The sequence below is a fragment of the Primulina huaijiensis genome, unplaced genomic scaffold, assembly GCF_012295235.1.
Source record: "Primulina huaijiensis isolate GDHJ02 unplaced genomic scaffold, ASM1229523v2 scaffold25037, whole genome shotgun sequence".
In the NCBI taxonomy this organism is placed as follows: domain Eukaryota; kingdom Viridiplantae; phylum Streptophyta; class Magnoliopsida; order Lamiales; family Gesneriaceae; genus Primulina; species Primulina huaijiensis.
In genome coordinates this window covers 253078-272101 of record NW_027356117.1, presented here as the reverse complement: position 1 = coordinate 272101, position 19024 = coordinate 253078, and the positions used below count along the sequence as shown (strand labels likewise).

General features: G+C 32.7%; 2 protein-coding genes across 6 annotated transcripts; both read left to right on the top strand.

Moving 5' to 3' along the window:
- Positions 1-6750: 6750 nt before the first annotated feature.
- On the top strand, positions 6751-13976 carry LOC140967393 (protein MEI2-like 2). 5 transcript variants are annotated; one of them, XM_073427892.1, is made up of 13 exons: positions 6751-7178; positions 8254-8296; positions 8433-8570; positions 8656-9122; positions 9735-9893; positions 9978-10094; positions 10197-10348; positions 11516-11607; positions 11713-12649; positions 12735-12819; positions 12898-12966; positions 13093-13272; positions 13432-13976. In XM_073427892.1, exons 2-13 carry the CDS (start codon positions 8266-8268, stop codon positions 13537-13539), a joined length of 2535 nt encoding a protein of 844 aa, XP_073283993.1. In that variant the 5' UTR covers positions 6751-7178; positions 8254-8265; the 3' UTR covers positions 13540-13976. The 5 variants fall into 5 exon arrangements, with proteins under 5 accessions (XP_073283993.1, XP_073283992.1, XP_073283995.1 ...); XM_073427891.1 differs by having other exon boundaries at positions 11516-11611; positions 11717-12649; XM_073427894.1 differs by having other exon boundaries at positions 6751-7258; positions 11516-11611; positions 11717-12649.
- Positions 13977-16796: 2820 nt separating this feature from the next.
- Positions 16797-18798, top strand: LOC140967421 (glycerol-3-phosphate acyltransferase 1-like). The gene is made up of 2 exons (XM_073427934.1): positions 16797-17612; positions 17765-18798. Exons 1-2 carry the CDS (start codon positions 16857-16859, stop codon positions 18650-18652), a joined length of 1644 nt encoding a protein of 547 aa, XP_073284035.1. The 5' UTR covers positions 16797-16856; the 3' UTR covers positions 18653-18798.
- The last annotated feature ends 226 nt before the right edge of the window (positions 18799-19024 follow it).

Genomic DNA, 19024 nt, shown 5'->3' with positions numbered 1-19024 from the left:
GCCCTGTATTTACTGAAGTCCTCTCGGATCTGAAACTCGAACTTCAAACTTGTGAATTGTTGTTGACATTTGTGGCCGACAACATCTTATAGTGGGTGCACCACTTGCTTAGTAATATCTTATGTTATGGTGGTTGAGTGTTTCATCCATCATTTAATGAAATTGTTAGATCACATGTCTCCTTTAAGATGAACTATTTTACAAAATTTTTGATGAACTTTTTTAATTACAGCGTGCTGTTCCACATAAGATTTTTGGTCCCAAACTATATTATCTATTTTCTACATCGAGTCGCATCTTTCCTGTTTTGTTTACTAACATATCTCTCTCTTGAAAAAAAGTACAAATATTTTTTAATGAATTATATAAATATAAAATAAGAAGTTTATTTATAAACTTTTGAAAACTTGTAATACAACAATAGATTAATGTATAGGGAGATCTATTGACAAGATTTGTGCTTCCTTAGTTCAGAAATAAACTAAATCAGATAACCCATTTTAGTTATTTTTTATTTGAATCAATCATCCTACTAGGCTTCCAATTTGATTATTCTGTAGCTAACTAACATTGTACTTTCGAATATCCAACTACATATTCGAGAATTCGAAGACATAATTACCTAAACCTATTTTGCAGAAGTAAAATCTATCTATTTCTATATTTTTAAAATCTTAAATATATAATTTAAAAGGTTGAGATAAAACAAGGAGAGGTCATATTAATTCGCTAATTTCTAGACATCTCATTTCGATAACGATTTGAAAAATAGGGTAAACATCGGTGTCCACACATATCTTGCCCGCAGGAGTGGCAAACCTGATGGTTTTAGAGAGGAGATGGCATGAATCACTCACTCATATATACAAACATTTTATTGACTGAAATGAGAAGGATTATAAGATCTATAAGTTATGTTTTATATATTTGCTTATTTATTATTATTATTTGAATTACTCATTCTAACTAATTTGGAGCGTCAACGTGACTCTAATATTTCTTTACACGTTTACTTTTGCATAACATTTGTTATTTTACGTTGATTTATTAATAATTTTCGTTCGTATATATATCTTTTTAACTTCTTCCGATTTTTTTCCAACGTCTCCATGTTTTATCCCTGTTAAGACAATGGACCTCCAACTAGCTAAAGAGGATATGTTTGTTCAAGTACATATATACAAATTTCAATAATATAATACGACCGATGTGAAATATCTAAAACACATATATCATGCTTAGGAACGAACAACTGGAGTCCATGTTAAGATCATTTACTTGGGCTCAACTTCACTTCAAAATCTATCTCAAGGATGGAAGATTGTCAAAGTCCATACATACAACTCCAAAAAACTTAATTCAATCGATTTGATACATGTTAATCTCAAATTTTTATATAATCTATAATTATCATATCCTTATAAAATATTTAGTTATCATTATCTATACATTGGATTCACAAAAAAAAAAATAGATATGCATGTATCGCGTGTCAAAAGCATTTGAATTTCCAAAAAAATTTTAATAGATATGCATATATCGCGTGTCAAAAACTTTATTAAATATATTGAGAGAAATAAATATAATACTAGATATATGTAGTATATTTAGAGTATTTTTAGAGTGGACATGTGAAACAAATGAAAAATAAGTGTTTTAAACGGCATTATCTAGGTGTTGTACATTTACTCATTTCTTCAATTTTTTAAAAGACGATGTTTTTTAGTATTGTTAATGTGTTTGTTAAAAATTTTACAATGGGAAAATCTAGAACACAATCTCCCAAAAAAAAAAAGTCAATGAAAACTAACAATATATGTTATGTAAAAGGTAAAAATATTCCTAATATAGCGCATGTTGTCAAAGTCTATGAGGAATTTATATTTTATTGTGAATATTTTAGTAATTATATTACATTTGATGTGCTTATCACTGCAAATTATAAATCCTCCCTATCGATATTGTTGTATAGGGCGGTATTTAAACATTAATTATATATATAATATATATACATATATATATATATATATATATAATATATTATATTTAGAAATATATATACATATTTAAGAAGAAAAACATTATTATATATGTAGGAAAAAAATTATTTGTTTCATGCGAAAAGTTGGATTCCAAATTAGGTTACTAAATCATTGGCAAAAAGGAAATTACCCACCCAACGTATATTATTTAGGTTGTGCTATAGCAGCAAGGGAACCAACGTAACCTCGTGGAACAATTACCGGTGATTGATTCCTAATTTTCGATTTATTTATTTATTTAATTAATTAATTTGTGACCAGCTACAAACTTAAAATGCTGAATTACAATTAAAAAAAATTAATACAAGGATAAAACATAGACGAAATCATCTGCTTCATTTGATGTTCCAAACCGTACTACGTTTCGCTAAAAAAAAGCCTCATTTGAACAAATTATTAAAAATTAAACACACTAAATATTATTTATAAACAAAATACAATAATCACTCATAAAACATTTAATTCATATTTTTCTTTTTGAAAAAATTGAAAAAAAAAATCTTGAAGACAATAAAAGATCAAAAACTATTTATTATTGCATTTTTTTAAAAAAAAATGAATTAAATGTTTTGTCTATGATTTATTGTATTTTGTTAATAAAATATTTGATACATTTAAATTTTAATAATTCATTCAAACATAGTTTGTTTGAGTAAATAATATTAAAGTTTGGAGTATCAAGTGGCTGAGATGTTTTTGTCCAACCAACATCAACATTATAATTTTTTTTTTTATTACATCTTCATTAGAGTTTCCAATTAACTCATTCGGAAAATGAGAATGACACGAAAAATATTCTTCAAAACCTAAAATTGTACCTTTATTTCAATGTTTTCGAGAGTTAAAACACAAAAATGAAATAAAAGACCTGGTAACGATGTGGTATAAAACTATAAATACATACACACACTCGTTGTTGATGCAAGTTGAAATGTAAAAAAAAAAAAATAAATTATTTACAACTATTCACAATTAGATATATAATTTAATTAATTCAGTCATAATTTTTTTAATTTTTTTTACATTTCAACCTGCATCAACACTCAACTATTTATAATTAGATATATAATTTAATTAATTCAGTAATAATTTTTTGGAGTGGTATAATTGAAAAAAAATGAATATCAAAAGCTTTTATGTGAAGTAGAGCACAAATGCTTCAAAAACTGAAATAAAGTACAAAGCCCTCAAAATGAAAACCTATAGCCTACAACTTTCTTGTAGGTTTTTTCACCTCTTTAAATGGGCCGGATGATATAACGTTCATTGATCGGGGAATATATCAATAGGCCCAATTATATGTTATATACTTCTTTGGGCCTCCGAAGGCTGAATAATCTCATGGCCCATGTGTAAACGGCGTCGTAGTATAGGCTAGTCTTCTATTTCTGGAATTTTTTTTTTTAAAACCACTGTTGCGCATGTATTTTTAATAATTTTAATCTTCTTTGTATTTCAATATATAGGAGAAGATTATTGTTTAAAAACAAAACACACCGTAAGTTCATTAACTATAATTTCATCTTATTTATTATCAAGCACGACATTATTAGTCGACCGTTTAGCAAAGATTAGACATTTGGACATCATCATTAACGAAGTAGAGGTGTCTTATGGGTATTTTTATTGTAAATATGGACATAGTTGAACCGTCTCACGATTAAATATCTGTGAGACTGCTTTACAATATAATTACTAGATAGATTTTTGGGAACCATGTTTTAGAAAAATATTTAGCCTACGCCTTTGCCTCGTATATCCAATTTTTTTAGCCCACCACTGTTTATGTAAAAAAAAATTTAAATTCACATTTTTAAAGTAAAAAATGCCAATGAATAAACCAATCTCGTCTACCTCCGAATTAATGCAAGCTCCTTTCTTCTAAAAGTTGACAACGATACATGTCACCCTTTTATTGTCTTAAGCAAATATACACAAAACCAAAGGAAATTAATATACAATATGAAAAGAATCTAAATTAATTTTAGAAAACACATAATTTTGACACATATGGCCCAAATGCATTCTACATTTTCTCTCAAACAATGATGGTTTTGATTATTTTTTTCACATTTCTAGTCGCTTATCATATGTATTTAACGATAGAGTTTGATTACTTATGTGGACCAGTAGATCGTGACACACACGATGTGTTTGTTCCGTAGAAAAATTACAAAACAAAGTATGCTATTTTTTTAAATGAAAGTTATTAGAGAAAATAAAGTATAAAGGAAAATATGATATATATAATTGAATAGTTAGATGGTGTTTCGAAAATTATATAAAAAAAATCACTATCATATCAAAGTTAGGTGGTAAATGAGGTTTAACTTTAATAAATAGTATATACAGACAAAACACATGATTCTTATTAAAAATGTAGAGAAAATTAAATCTACCTCCCATGAGATTCGTCATAATTTAAAAAAAATCCAATTATATTTAAATGTTACATTTACTTTCTCAAATTATGTGAAAAGTAACAAATAAATCTAATAAATTCTAAAATTACAAATACACCTAGGGACGACAAACTTCCCCACAAGTTCGAGGTCTCACGAAAAAAACTCGAAACAGGACGGGTTCGAGGGATGGGACGGGGACGAGGATGATAATATAATTCGGGGTGAGAATGACAAACTTGACAAACTCGTATCCATCCTGTCCCATTGTCATCCTCAAACACACTCATAAAATTTATATTTATCTTATATTTTTTGGGGGTAAACATAAGAATACAAACTTTGGCTGTATATAACATTAGAAGTTGTTAGATTTATTTGTTACTTTCACAAACAATAAAAAAAATATTTATTTGTCTTGTGAGATTGTCTGACATGAATTTTTATGTATTTAATTTAGGTATCGTTTAATTCGGTTGAAAAGATGTTAATTACTGATAGAATTATAATACATATTCATCATACTTGGTTCATCGATCAATTACTCTGTTTTATTTCTCTGTCACAAAAAGCAAAAAAAAAAAAAAAAAACCTTAATTTTATGTAAGAGTAGAAAATCTGCATGTTATTGAAATATTATATTCGTTAGTGTTATATATATATAATCTATTATTAAAATTATATCATATTCTATTGTTTGCGTAGGTTGTACCATTATTGTGCTTCACTTGCCGCAAAGTGTTTTTTGTTTTAAAAAAAAAATCTCGAGAAATCGCTATTGCAATTTTTAATATGCTTTGAGTAAACCCGAAAGATTAATGTATTAACTCACAAATCACGTTAATAAGATAATCTATATTGGACAAGTCCTATGTGAAAGACTCAAAATTGAGATGACAAATGTATGGAAAGATTAAAATCCTGATCTCTTGATAGAAGATCATCATATCCTACCATCCAAACTATCTTATAACCGACAACCAAACATGCGATCACATCGATGGCATGCCCTGTAATTTATGGTAAAATTGAGCCCAATTTTTTCTGTATGTTTCTTTTTTTGAGTTGGAAAAATGAATTTTTACAACTGAATCTCGAACTTAAATCTCATTACAAATTTGATATTTTAATATTAATGTGAGTCATCGACAATTTTTTAATATTCCAAATAAATATATATAATTATATAAAAATGTATTAAGTAAGCCACCTGAACATGTAATTTGTACGGTCAACGGACGTCACACCGAATTTAATTGCAGCCAGATACAGTCATTAATAAAAAAAAATAATCAAAACATTAAAGGTTTGTTTGGATGCATTATAGGGAGGCACATATTAACGATCGACATTTTTATCTTCTTTCATAACCCGCCATATGAGTAAGAAGCACATTATAGACCTTTTCAAAATCATATAATCATCTAATTCTGGCCATTTTTTTGAGCCATAATATTTATTTTGACTCAATTAAATTTTAGTCAAAACCATATGTTAATTTTCTAAAATTTTCATATTTGGGAAAGCTATGTTCTTAGACAAAGTTCCAAACAGCGCCTTACAGAATGAAATTAATAAAAGAAGCACAAATTTAAAAGCAATGTTATTTAGTAGTGTTCTAAAAAGCCCGCTTAAGCGCGTTTAAGTTTGAAACTCGACAAAAATGCCCCGCTTCGGAGAAAAACGGAAAAAAGCGATCAAACTGTAGTTTGATCGAATTAAGCGTAATTAAGGTGTTTAAGCACAATTAATCGCAACTGTTTATTTTTTAAATTTTTTATTTTGAAGGTATGTTTTTTTATTTTAAAATAATAAATTAGATTTATAATTTAGATGTTATTTTCAAATTTTAATTATGATTAAGTGTGTCTGACAATGATTTGATAATTTAACATTTTTTAATGTGGTCTAGTTGCAAAACAAATAAAGATTGTAATTTTGAGATTTTTTTGCTTTTATAAATATGAGAATTAATATATTAGACTTAAATTTATCATATTTATATATTATTTTATCTATTTATCAGTTTGAGATAATTACAATTACACTAAAGATAAAAAAACGTTTTTTCACGTTTAAGCTTGAAAAGTTTGGAGCTCGACATCCGCACTTCGAGGCGCTCGACGCGTTTTAGAACCTTGGTATTTGGTGTGAAGTGTTTAATTCACGTATAATTGATCACAGTTCAACACATACGAAACTAAAATTAATATTTTACCATTCGTTTCTGTAATTGATAAAAGATTGATTTTTTGGAAGCAATATAATGTAAATAATAATCAATTCAGTTCCCTTGGTGGGTAAAATCAGTCATACATCTCCTTCCCTCCAACCGTTCCCCACTGTTGTTCCCTTTGGACCATTTTGCTTCGTGGCCCTCTCTCTTCCTCACTGGAAAATGGGTCCTTTTTCCGTCTCTGCGGGATTCCTTTTTTAGCCTATCTCCGTCTCTTTTGCAGGCATTTTACCGATAATATGCAGGGGAGGAGTGAGAGAGTAACTTGTTTGCTTCTACGAAACTGTTTTTGATTTGATTTGTTCGATTTTTGTGGGATTGTAAATTTGTGGTTTACTCTCCAGCAGTCCAGTGGCCTCCCTTTTAATCAACCCCTTGATATTTTTTTTTTTTGGGATAAATAATAAAAAATTCATTTTGTTCTTTCCGTCTCTTTCTTTCTCTATCTCACATCTTCTTTTTTTGGCAGTTATCAGTCTTCTTCATCTTGCTCACGAGGTACTCTTCCCCCCTTCTTTCTTTCTATATCTATGTTGTTTTGGGATTTTTATGCTCAATTGTGACTGTTTAAAATTGAGGTTGGTCTCGTCTTTATTCTGTTTTCTAGTATTATGCTTAATTGGGTTTTCGAAAGTAACGGTTTCTGTTGAAAACATCAAATTCGGATATTTTGTAGGTAAAAGTTGCGATTTTTATATGATGTGCAGCACCTAAATTGTGACATCTTCTTGGGTTTTTCTATTTTTTAGACATACTTTATTCCAATTGAAGTTCACGGATAGTGGTCGTTTCTGTGATTTGGAAAAATATGTTCTTGTTGGTTTTATAAGCCTGGGCGTGGTTTGACCAAAATCGGTTTGTATTTTCTGTGAACGGGTTGATCTATATGTATCCTCCGTATTTCACCAAATCCGCGTTGAATTTTCACATGAATAACGCTCTCACTTCGATTCCGCAGCTGAGCTTTTTTTAATTATTTTATATTTTTAAGTTTAGAACATAAAAACTCTTTATAGATGCCTCCTTTTGTAGTTGTTCCTTAGTTATTGGTCTTTTTTTTCTCCCTCTGAGTTTTTTTTATTTTATTAATTGAGTAGTTTATGGTCCAACCTTTCTTCATTTGTCATTCTGGTACAAATTTTGCTCTTTGTGTCCTGCTTTGGTATTGAAGGTCACAATCTTGCTTTCAACTTATAATGTGTTTGTGTGCTTTTGTGTTTGTTTCTGTAATTGCCATCTTCCAAAGGTAAAATTAGTGAAGTTATCTGTTTGCTTTTCCTAAATTTGTCTAGGCTCTTATCTTTACTATTTTGTAATGTACAAACCCATATTTATTTATTGTTCATCTTTGGTTGCTGTTCACTTGGTTGGACAGCTGTAATTGATCATGTTTGTTGCTTGTGGTACCACTTTATGTAGGTAGCACTTCCCCCAATCGGCATTTTGTTTTATGATTGTATCAATTAGGCATTTTTGAGAATCCTAACCCTGAAACACTGAACATTCAGTTTGTTATGGGTTTGCCAACTCAGAGCGACTATGATGATTTGGTTACTTTGTAATGTCTCTGCAGGAAGTGATTTCAATGGAGAAACATTTGAAAAATTCTGTTTCTGGTTAGTTTACAGAGCCCTTTTGTTCCCATCAAAGTGTTATCATTCATTTGTCACGCAACTGATGTTAATGTAATATATCAAGGAATTCTTTCTCATGTACCCTGATGTCTTGATTATTGCATATTGGTGTATGTAGGTCCTAAACTTCCATTCTCACCAACTTCTTCGAAGGAGAAAAATCCATGGAGACTTCCTAGTGGGACTGATGTATATCATGCATCTAGTGATGTTAGCTTGTTTTCTACCTCATTACCTGTCATACGACACGAGACATGTGAGCATTAGCAATTTAACGATTGATTATAATGTTTCGATTTTCTTTTGCTTTAGACAATGTCTTAGAATGCTTCCTTTATCAGTTAAATTTAGTGAATCCGAACAAAGTGGCCTACCGAATGATGACGGCTTTCCTAGCCTTAGTAAATTTCGTATGGAAGATGAAGATAAGGATCCACTCGAAGATGTTGAACCAAGTGCAATAGGAAGCGGTCTTCCAGGTGATGAAGATGAACTTTTTACTGGTCTCATGGATGACTTTGATCTTAGTGGGTTGCCGACGCAACTCGAGGAGTTGGATGATGATTTCTTTGAAAGTGGAGGGGGTCTGGAAATAGAATCTGAAATCCATGATAGTTTAGTCAATGATATAACAAGGTTATCGACATCTGATGTTACCAGTGGAACTAGTGCTGCTCATTATGGTTTGGCGAATGGTCTAGGAACTGTAAGTGGTGAGCATCCATATGGAGAGCACCCTTCAAGAACTTTATTTGTTCGGAATATCAACAGTAATGTGGAGGACTCTGAACTTAAGTCTCTCTTTGAGGTATTGCTAAATAAATTTTTATCCTGTTTCTTTGGTTCACTGTTCACATAGTTTAGTCGTCTCTCACCTTTTGATTGTTTTGCTTGCTAAAAGAGAAAACGAAAATTCGGTGAACTTTATGAATTAGTATGGTGCAATGATTGTTCGCACTGACTAGAGCTGCAAATGAGCCAATTAACTAATGAATTTCTGCCCAAGCTCGACTCATAAACTTGAGTAGCTTGATCTTGGCTCAAAAAATTGCCTGTTTGCTTACTTGATTATAATTTGCAACAAAAAAACACGATTCATAGATTTCTTAAATTGTGAGAAAATTCTCTATTTTGCCTCTCAAAGGATTTTACATTTGATAGAAGTTTAAATAGCTTGATCTCGGCTCAAAAAATTGCCTGTTAAGTTACAGCGTTCTAATTTGCAACATAAAACACGATTCATTGTATATATTTCTTAAATTATGAGAAAATTCTCTATTTTACCGCTCAAAGGATTGTACATATGATAAAAATTTAAATTATCAATATTATTTGGAATTACTAGTATCTGGACGAGTAAAAACAATAAGTTTTCACGCTACCTTTCTTTCTTTCTTTCTTTTCCTCCTCCTCCCAATAGCATTTTGGAGATATCAGAACTCTCTATACTGCATGCAAGCACAGGGGATTTGTGATGATATCTTACTATGACATCAGAGCTGCTCGAACTGCAATGCGTTCATTACAGAACAAGCCCTTGAGAAGAAGAAAACTCGATATTCATTTTTCAATTCCAAAGGTGCAAACCAATATAATTGATTTCATAATTAATTGTCTTCCAATTGAATATTTTTTCTTATCTATTGTTTCTTGGTTCATGCAGGATAACCCATCAGAAAAGGATGTGAACCAGGGAACTCTGGTTGTGTTCAATTTGGATGCATCTGTGTCCAATGATGATCTTCGCCAAATATTTGGAGCTTATGGGGAAATTAAGGAGGTAGTGTTTCACTGCTATGCCAAGTTGTCATCTGTTCGTCACCAGGAGTTTCTTTGCATTGATAGCTTAATTGCTGTTTTTATTGTGATGCACTGGCCTCAGATAAGGGAAACACCACACAAACGACACCATAAGTTTATCGAGTTCTATGATGTTAGAGATGCGGATGCAGCTCTTAAGGCTTTAAATAGAATTGACATTGCTGGGAAGCGCATAAAGCTTGAACCTAGCCGACCTGGTGGAGCTCGTCGAAGGTACATTTCATTATTAATCCTTAGATGCTGATTTTCTCCTTTTATTGTGCACCCATAATCTATGCCATTTGGCTGTGATATTTTATTTTTTTTCCTAGTGAATTTTAAATTCCTGAATATCTTTCTATTTTGTTGACACGTCGATATTTAAAGTAAGAATGGCAGAATCTTAATAAAACCTGGATTGCTACATAGTAATTGGGAATTTTGACTTCTTGCATGCATGGTTTTCTTTAGTTGCTGTTCCCAACTTAGACCCTGTAGTATGTGTATATTTACAAATAATGGGGTGCGTGTAGAAAGCTGGGTTTCCTATACTTTACGAACTCATTCCTCTTTCCAGCGAAACAGCAAGTATGTGTGCATTTATAGATAATGCGGTTCAGTATAGAAAGTTGGGTTTCTGATACTCAGCGAACTCATTTCTTTCCCCATTGAAACATCAACCTTTGAAATCCTATGTTTTTTTTATTAATTATATGGTATTATTAGTCATTCTGTGGAGTTTCAGTTTTCTCATTAGAATTACATTTTATCAGCACCATTGAATAGGCCTAACGATGGTTCTGGAACCACCAGTCCCGGTTACAATGGAAGGTATAGTTGTCCCCTAATCATTTGGAGACGATTTTGTTCCATTTTAACGAAATTTATGCCCTCAACTTTTGTCGGTTAAGAAAAAAATAGTGGTGCGGATTTTGAGGTTACCACACTACCAAGTTTATTAGATTAAATATTGAATACTTGTATTACAAAATGTTATGGATATTTTTAAATTTTAAAAGTAAAAGTACGTTTTGAATTTGATTTCTATTAGTCAAATAGTTTAAATTCTTTTGAATTAGGATTTTGGCTAAAGGAAAAAAAATCCAAACAGGTATGGAACTCAATCTGCAAGTCAAGTAATTTAAAGTACTTAAGTTAAGTTGGCTACAATTTTGGCCTAATTTCTGGTTTTTTATTGCTGGAACGGGAATAGAACCTTAGTTCTTTTTGGTTTGTGATTTCAAACCAAAACTGCAAAAGGGTTCAGATTGTAGGTTCTAGTTTTAGTTTCGGTCCACAGTTTTAATTGAACTGCGGTCAGATCTACTGTCGAACCTCATTGGTGTAGAAAAAAATTTCAAGTATAGTTATAACAACAATGATTGTTCTTTCTCAATGCAGCTTAATTCAGCAGCTGAGTCTAGAGCCAGATCAAGATGAACCCCTAGGTTTCCTGCATCACGTTGGTTCGCCCATAGCCAACTCGCCTCCAGGCATGTTGATGGGCGATTTATGTATCTAAAACCATCTCTTGTTTCTTGTTTCTGGGACCATTCCTGTATAATTTGGAACTTTAACTGGTGGCATTTTATTTGCAGGTAGCTGGCAAAATTTTGGCAGCCCAGTGGAGCACAATTCATTCCATGCATATAGTCCAGTTATGTCTAATTTGGGAAGTCTCAGCCCTGGGGGAAGCAATCAGTTGCCTGGGTTGGCCTCTATTCTTCCCTCCCACGACTCGAACTCTGCGAAGATTGCCCCTATAGGTAAAGATCCCAGAAAGGCTAACCAAGTAATTACTAAATCTAATACAGCACAAGGAGCTGCATATCAGCATTCTTACTCTGTTTATGATCCCAAGTTAAGTTCGAGTTGTGATCTTGTCCCACCATTTGGTGATTCCAAGCTTTCGAGTGATGGAACTCTTTCTGGTCCTCAATTTCTCTGGGGAAGTCCTACTATCACCTCAGAGAACTTAAATTCCTCACCCTGGTCATCATCATCATTGAAAGGACGTCCATTCCCATCGAGCAAACAAGGAATTGGTTTTCCATATACAAGTCCACGTGGCTCTTTTGTTGGTTCAGGTCATCACGTGGGATCTGCTCCATCTGGTATTCAAGCAGACAAGCATTTTGGATTTTTCCCAGAATCACCAGAACCATCCTATATAAACCAAGCAGCAGCTTTTGGAGTAAAAAATTTTGGTCTCAACCATGGTATTCATACAGTGCATCTTGGTTCTCCTGGGGCAGTGAGCAGAGGAATTTCTTTTGCAGGAAACTTCACGGAAAGTGGTTCTCCTAGCTCCCGAATGATTCCACCGTTGGGAAATGGTCCTTTTTATTTTGAGAATGGCTCTTTTGGTGGCATGGGAACGGTCATTAACGACGGAATGTTTGACCGGGCTCGGAATAGAAGGGCTGAGAGTGGTAGCCAGATGGATAATAAAAGGCAGTATCAACTTGATCTGGAAAAGATCGTGAATGGTGAAGATAGCAGGACCACTTTGATGATTAAAAACATCCCAAACAAGTAAAACTCGTACAATTTTCTTTGTGTGGGATTCTTATTTTCAATTGCTGATTTTTATTTATCTTTCTTCTTTCCATCTCTGGAGATACACTTCCAAGATGCTGCTTGCAGCCATCGATGAAACCCACAAGGGTACATATGATTTTCTCTATTTACCGATCGATTTTAAGGTAACTTCGCGTTTGGTTGTATGTATATATATTTTTATTTCACTATTGGTAACAAAATGTTTAGTTTTTTTGGTCCAGAATAAGTGCAATGTGGGGTATGCCTTCATCAATATGGTGTCTCCCTCACACATCGTGACTTTCTACAAGGTTTGTGCTCCGATAGTTTTCAATGGTATTCTAGTAATCTGATATACTTTCAAGGAATATTTCTCTATAATATCTCGATCTTTCAATTGACAAATCACTTGGTCATGGTCATGCACATCTTTGCAGGTGTTTAATGGGAAGAAATGGGAAAAGTTCAATAGCGAAAAAGTTGCTTCCTTGGCGTATGCAAGAATCCAAGGAAAGGCAGGTCTTGTCTCCCACTTCCAGAATTCGAGTTTAATGAATGAAGACAAACGCTGTCGACCAATTATTTTCCAGTTGGAGGGCCAAGGGACTGGTTACCTGGTACATTTTTTGGCACATAAGAATTTCCCAGTTTTAGCCACGAGCTAAAAAACTTTCCTTATGTATCTCCACCACTCACCATAATTCTCGTGTGACCAGTTTAGCAGTACAAACTTGTAAGAAATGTGTAATTTATTTTTCATTTTGATGGGTGCTTAGGAATCTTTTCCGTCGGGCAACTTGAATGTTTTTATACGTCAACCAGATGGATCATATGCTGGAGATTCTCTCGACAGCCCAAAGGACGATTCAGATGAGAAGCTGTAGCGCCTTAGATCTGTTGGTGAATTTGCAAATCCTCAATAATCATTGGTGGAATACTATGAATTTTTTGTACAAAAATCATTGGTGGAATACTGTGGATTTTCGTTACCCCACATTGGTCGGGGTATTGGACGAGGCAGTGGCAGTGTAACGTCAACATGTGTCATAGCAGCGAGTGATAATTAACAAAGCCACAAAGGGAGAGGAACAAGGCGAGGCGGATGCTTGTCCGGTTTTTCGGGTTTATTCTATTTTGATGCCCTCGGTTCTGGTAAGTATACAGTTGTTTATAGAGCTGATTTGAGTGTGGGAGATCTGTATGGATTTTCTCGGCAACGTATAGTTGGAGAGTTGTCATGTTTTTCTGTGTTGTACTAACTGAACTAAGAGTTTATGACATCAATTTAGGACGTTTGCTGCGTCATAACATATGATTTATTATGGAGCTTTTCTAACACGATAATTTAGAAAAAAATTGTTATTTTAGTTTTGTAATTTGACTTGTTTTTTGATTTTAGTCATGTAACTTGTCGATATTTGATTTTCATCAATTAATTGGATTTATTTTTTTGTTCTGGTCTGTTTTTCACTCAAACCATTAAATCTATCAAATATTGGTTATTTGGAACCGATACTCTCTTACATAACTCATATAACAAGAATAAAGTCTTATACAAATTAAAATTTATATAAGCAAAAGTAAGAGGAAAAACAAGTTTTTTTTTCTAATTTTGAAATATTGTTTGTTGAATTACTTTATTTTTTCTATTTGTTTTTGTTTAGATTTATTTGATGTGTATAATATGAGTTTATTCTTGTTACATGAGTTATGTAGAAGAGTATAGATGTCAGATAAATTATATTCGAACGAGTTAGCCACTTTGGCCCCAAAAAATGACCAAACTAAAAAAATTCAAGTCAGTGGATGAAAACAAAGTATTGATAAATTACATGATTAAAATCGAAATTTTTCTAATTTAGAACAATTAAATATATCCAAGCTGCTCAATATTTATCACAGTATACAAGTCAAGTTACAAAAATAAAATCACAATCATTCTTGTCTCAAAGATCTAGCGCGTGGTCTGCTGTCCAAGCCATTTTTTCTTTAGTGCCGCACTGGGGCAATAATTTTTTACCCCACTAGCGGGAGGTATTCTATCACAGATGATGTTTTTCTTCAAGTTGTGCTGGGACCGTTATTTTTACAGGCTCTAGCATGACATCTATTGCCCGATTTTTGTCACTCTATCTTGATTTTATATTGGCAAAAACTTATGTGAGACGGTCTCACGGGTCGTATTTGTGAGACGGATATTTTATTTGGGTCATCCATGAAAAAGTATTTCTTTTTATGCTAAAAGTATTACTTTTTATTGTGAATATGTGTAGAGTTGACCAGTCTCACAGATTAAGATCCGTGAGACGGTCTCACATGAGACCCACTCTTTCATATTTATGTAATTTTTACCTATAAAACAGGTAATTCAAGTGAAAAGTGACTCATATACACAAATTATGAAATAATAATCATTTCGAAAAAAATATACATGTTTTGGAGTTTCACTTTCATTAATGCCAAAATAGTATAATGTGCAGCTTACTACCACAAATGTATACATTAAAAAAAGTAAATAATTTTTCCTAACAATTGAAATGTTCGAAACATCAATCGAAGCTCAAATTATACCAACAATATCAAAATGATGTCACGTCAATCCCGTGAAGACTACTTCAAGCACTAAATATGTCGCGAATGAAATAATTGTGACAGAATAAAATACAAATTGCCAGCAAACGTCTAATGGATGCATCGACTACAAAAAGCAATATACAACATTCGAGTCTTTAGTTATNTGTTAAAAAAATAAAAGTTTAGAAGGAAAAAAAAGGCAAGAAAATGTAAAGTACAAAAAATTGTAAAATATAATATGTAAAAGAATTGTTCGAGATATGTACTGCAAAAGGGACACATTTTAGGTGTGGTTGGACTATTCAAACTTACAGAGTTGCATGCAAAATTCATGCAAGAGTAATGAAATATATGATAATCCACATCAAATGATTAAAACCTCACCAGACTATTTAACGGGAATTGCATGAGCTTGGCTTCAAAGAAAATTTCAAACCGTTGGAATTACTCATATATATATATATATATATTGCATCGGTAAATAGCAAACTAATTAACTGTTAAAAATTCTTGGTGAAATTAAAATGTCATTGGAATTATAATTAACAACTCCGAAATTGTCTCTTCCTAATTGTAATAATTGATTTGTAGGTTGCTTGTTTAAATTAATTAAATGTAAGTTCATACACACGAGAAACCTTTTAATTTCTTCGTTCTCTTAAACTAGTAGTAATTGTAAATAACGAGCATATTAAATATCATAGTATTGGAAGTCGTCATATATGCAAATTGCAACATCGGAAGTTGTCCTATGTTTTGAGAATATTGAATTTTAAAAAAAATATATATATTTCGGAAATAAACTTCACATTTTTTAAAAAAGAATTTATTATATATATTTTTTTGAAAGGAAAAAAAACGATCGCTTAATTATGAATCAGACAATTTGGTGTAAAAGAGTTTCTTAGCACGAATAAAAAGGTCAACGATGCACAGTTGCTGGGATTTTTAATAAATTTCAACAGTGATTTCTGATGTCTGTCAATTTACCTCCTCCTTAAAAAATACAAGTAAAAAAAGTCAAAATTGATCAGAAATAAATTTTAGAGTTTTAGATGAAACGACATTGATTGCTCTCTGAACTTTATCTCAAGAATGGTGATAGAAACAGGACGTCCCAAGCCCACAATCCAACGCGCATTGTAAACTCAAAACACCTATTTATTTTTAATATTCATTTCAAAAAAAAACAGTAGCGTATGCACGAAAACTTGCTTGCCTATATCATAGCTTTAATTTGTACTTGGCGGTGAACAACACATAACCTACCAAATATTACAATCTTGATATGTATATATATAGATTTTCAACTATATTTATAAAGTTTTTGTCCACATATACATAACATACAACATCAACCCATATTGTTTGAAGAAATTTCTTCGAGAAATGCATGTAACACACGTAGTGCAATTTCTCAGAAAACGTAATATAAATTTTAAAATGACAATAATTGGTATTTTAGTCATGAGAATTAATGCAATACGCGAACAAAATTTTTATGGTCAACCTCCCCCCTTCCTCCCTCTTAATACACGTACCACTATAAATACCTGTGATACGTCTCTTGTTTCTTCACCGCCATACTGCTTTTCTCCTCCTTTCAGAATCCATTTTTTTTCTTCAAATGAAGACATCACCACTAAAAACCATGGAGTTCCCAATGGTGCTCCTCAGATTGGCAGATTGGTTCTTGTACCAGTTTCTGGCGAACTCTTGCTACCGAGCGGTAATGAAAGTTAAGAACAATGGTTTCGTTTTGAAAAACCCATTCATTACAAAAACATCTCACCAATTTCCTTTGTATCCAATTGTAACCAAATGCAATTTGCATGGAAGAAAAGCGCAAACCCTTGTTTGTGATATCCATGGAGGATTGCTAAGGAATCAATCTTTCTTTCCATACTTTATGCTTGTTGCATTTGAAGGTGGCAGCATTTTCAGAGCTCTTTTGCTTCTCTTATCATGTCCTTTTCTGTGTGTTTTGGACTATGAGCTCAAAATGAGGGTGATGATATTCATTACTTTCTGTGGGCTCAAGTCTAAAGACATGGAAAGTGTGTCAAGAGCTGTTTTGCCAAAGTTTTATCTTGAAAACCTCAATCTTCATGCCTATGAGGTTTTGGATTCAACAGGAGCTAAAATGGTGTTCACGAGTGTGCCTAGAGTCATGGTCGAAGGGTTCCTTAAGGAATATCTAAGTGTTGATTCTGTTATAGGGACCGAGTTGCATACCATAGGACAATTTTTTACTGGTTTGGTATCTGATGCTGGGTTGATTATAAAGCATCGGGCGCTTAAGGAATTCTTTGGTGATAGAAGGCCAGATCTCGGTATTGGAACTTCAAGCTTTGACGATCACTTATTAATCTCCCTCTGCAAGGTATGCGTGTAGCCTTCTTTATTTTTTTTAAAAAAATTATTTCCAAGAAAATAGGGTGATCTTTTTTCTATCAGAAAAATAACTTTTGCCCCATAATTTATTGATTTTATTTTGCTTCTGCGGGACTGAATAATTTGCCAAAATTTTGACAGGAAGCATACGTGATCAATAAAGAAGACGCCAAATGCAATCCAATTTCAGAAATGCCAAGAAACAAATATCCAAAACCACTGGTTTTTCATGACGGCAGGCTAGCTTTCTTGCCCACACCCTCTGCAACTCTCTCCATGTTCATGTGGCTTCCTTTCGGGATAATACTTTCAATCTTCAGAATTTTTGTGGGAATCTGTTTTCCTTTCAAACTTGCCATTTTCGTAGGCTCTTTAAGTGGAATCAACCTGAGACTGAAAGGATCGGCCCCAAATATCTCACCAAATGGCAAAGGAGTACTCTATGTTTGCACGCACAGAACCCTTCTTGATCCTGTTTTTCTTAGTATTTCACTTGGTAAATCCTTAACTGCGGTAACTTACAGCCTTAGCAAAATGTCCGAAATCTTGGCACCGATAAAAACAGTTAGGCTAACGAGAGACAGAAGACTAGACGGTGAAACGATGCAGAAATTGTTAAGTGAAGGTGACTTGATTGTATGCCCAGAAGGTACTACATGCAGAGAGCCGTATCTTCTGAGATTTAGCTCTTTGTTTGCTGAATTGACCGATGATATAGTGCCTGTGGCGATGAACACAAACGTAACCATGTTTTACGGGACAACTGCGAGAGGGTTAAAGTGTTTGGACCCAATATTTTTCTTGATGAATCCTAGACCAAGCTACAGTATCGAAATTCTGGGAAAGATGCCTAAGGAGCTGACTTGTGCTGGTGGGAAATCTTGCTTCGAAGTGGCTAACTATATACAGAAAGAGTTGGGCAATGTATTGGGATTTGAATGCACTACACTTACGAGAAGAGACAAGTATTTGATGCTAGCAGGGAATGAAGGGGTCGTCGAGGATAAAATCAAGAAGCCCTTCTTGTGATTTTCTTTTATATATATATATCTATCTTAGTGAATGAGCACCAGCACATTTATTTTGGTGTAAAATAGTATATTGATTACCACCTTTTTTTACTCATATTTGTGGGTATATATGTTCCCCTTTCTAGTCCATGTACCTGTTTCATTGTTAAAATATATATATATTACATCAATTCTAGTAAGTTGTACTATTTTGTAGTGGCTACAGAAGAACAAAATTAAAATTCAGAAATATAAGTAACAAATTCAAGTTCGTCAGCTCCACCAGCCTAAAATCTTCCAAGCCTTTAATTCAATGCTACATTATACATCAAACTAACACTAACACTAACACTAACACTAACACATGTCAATATTATAATGCCATATATGT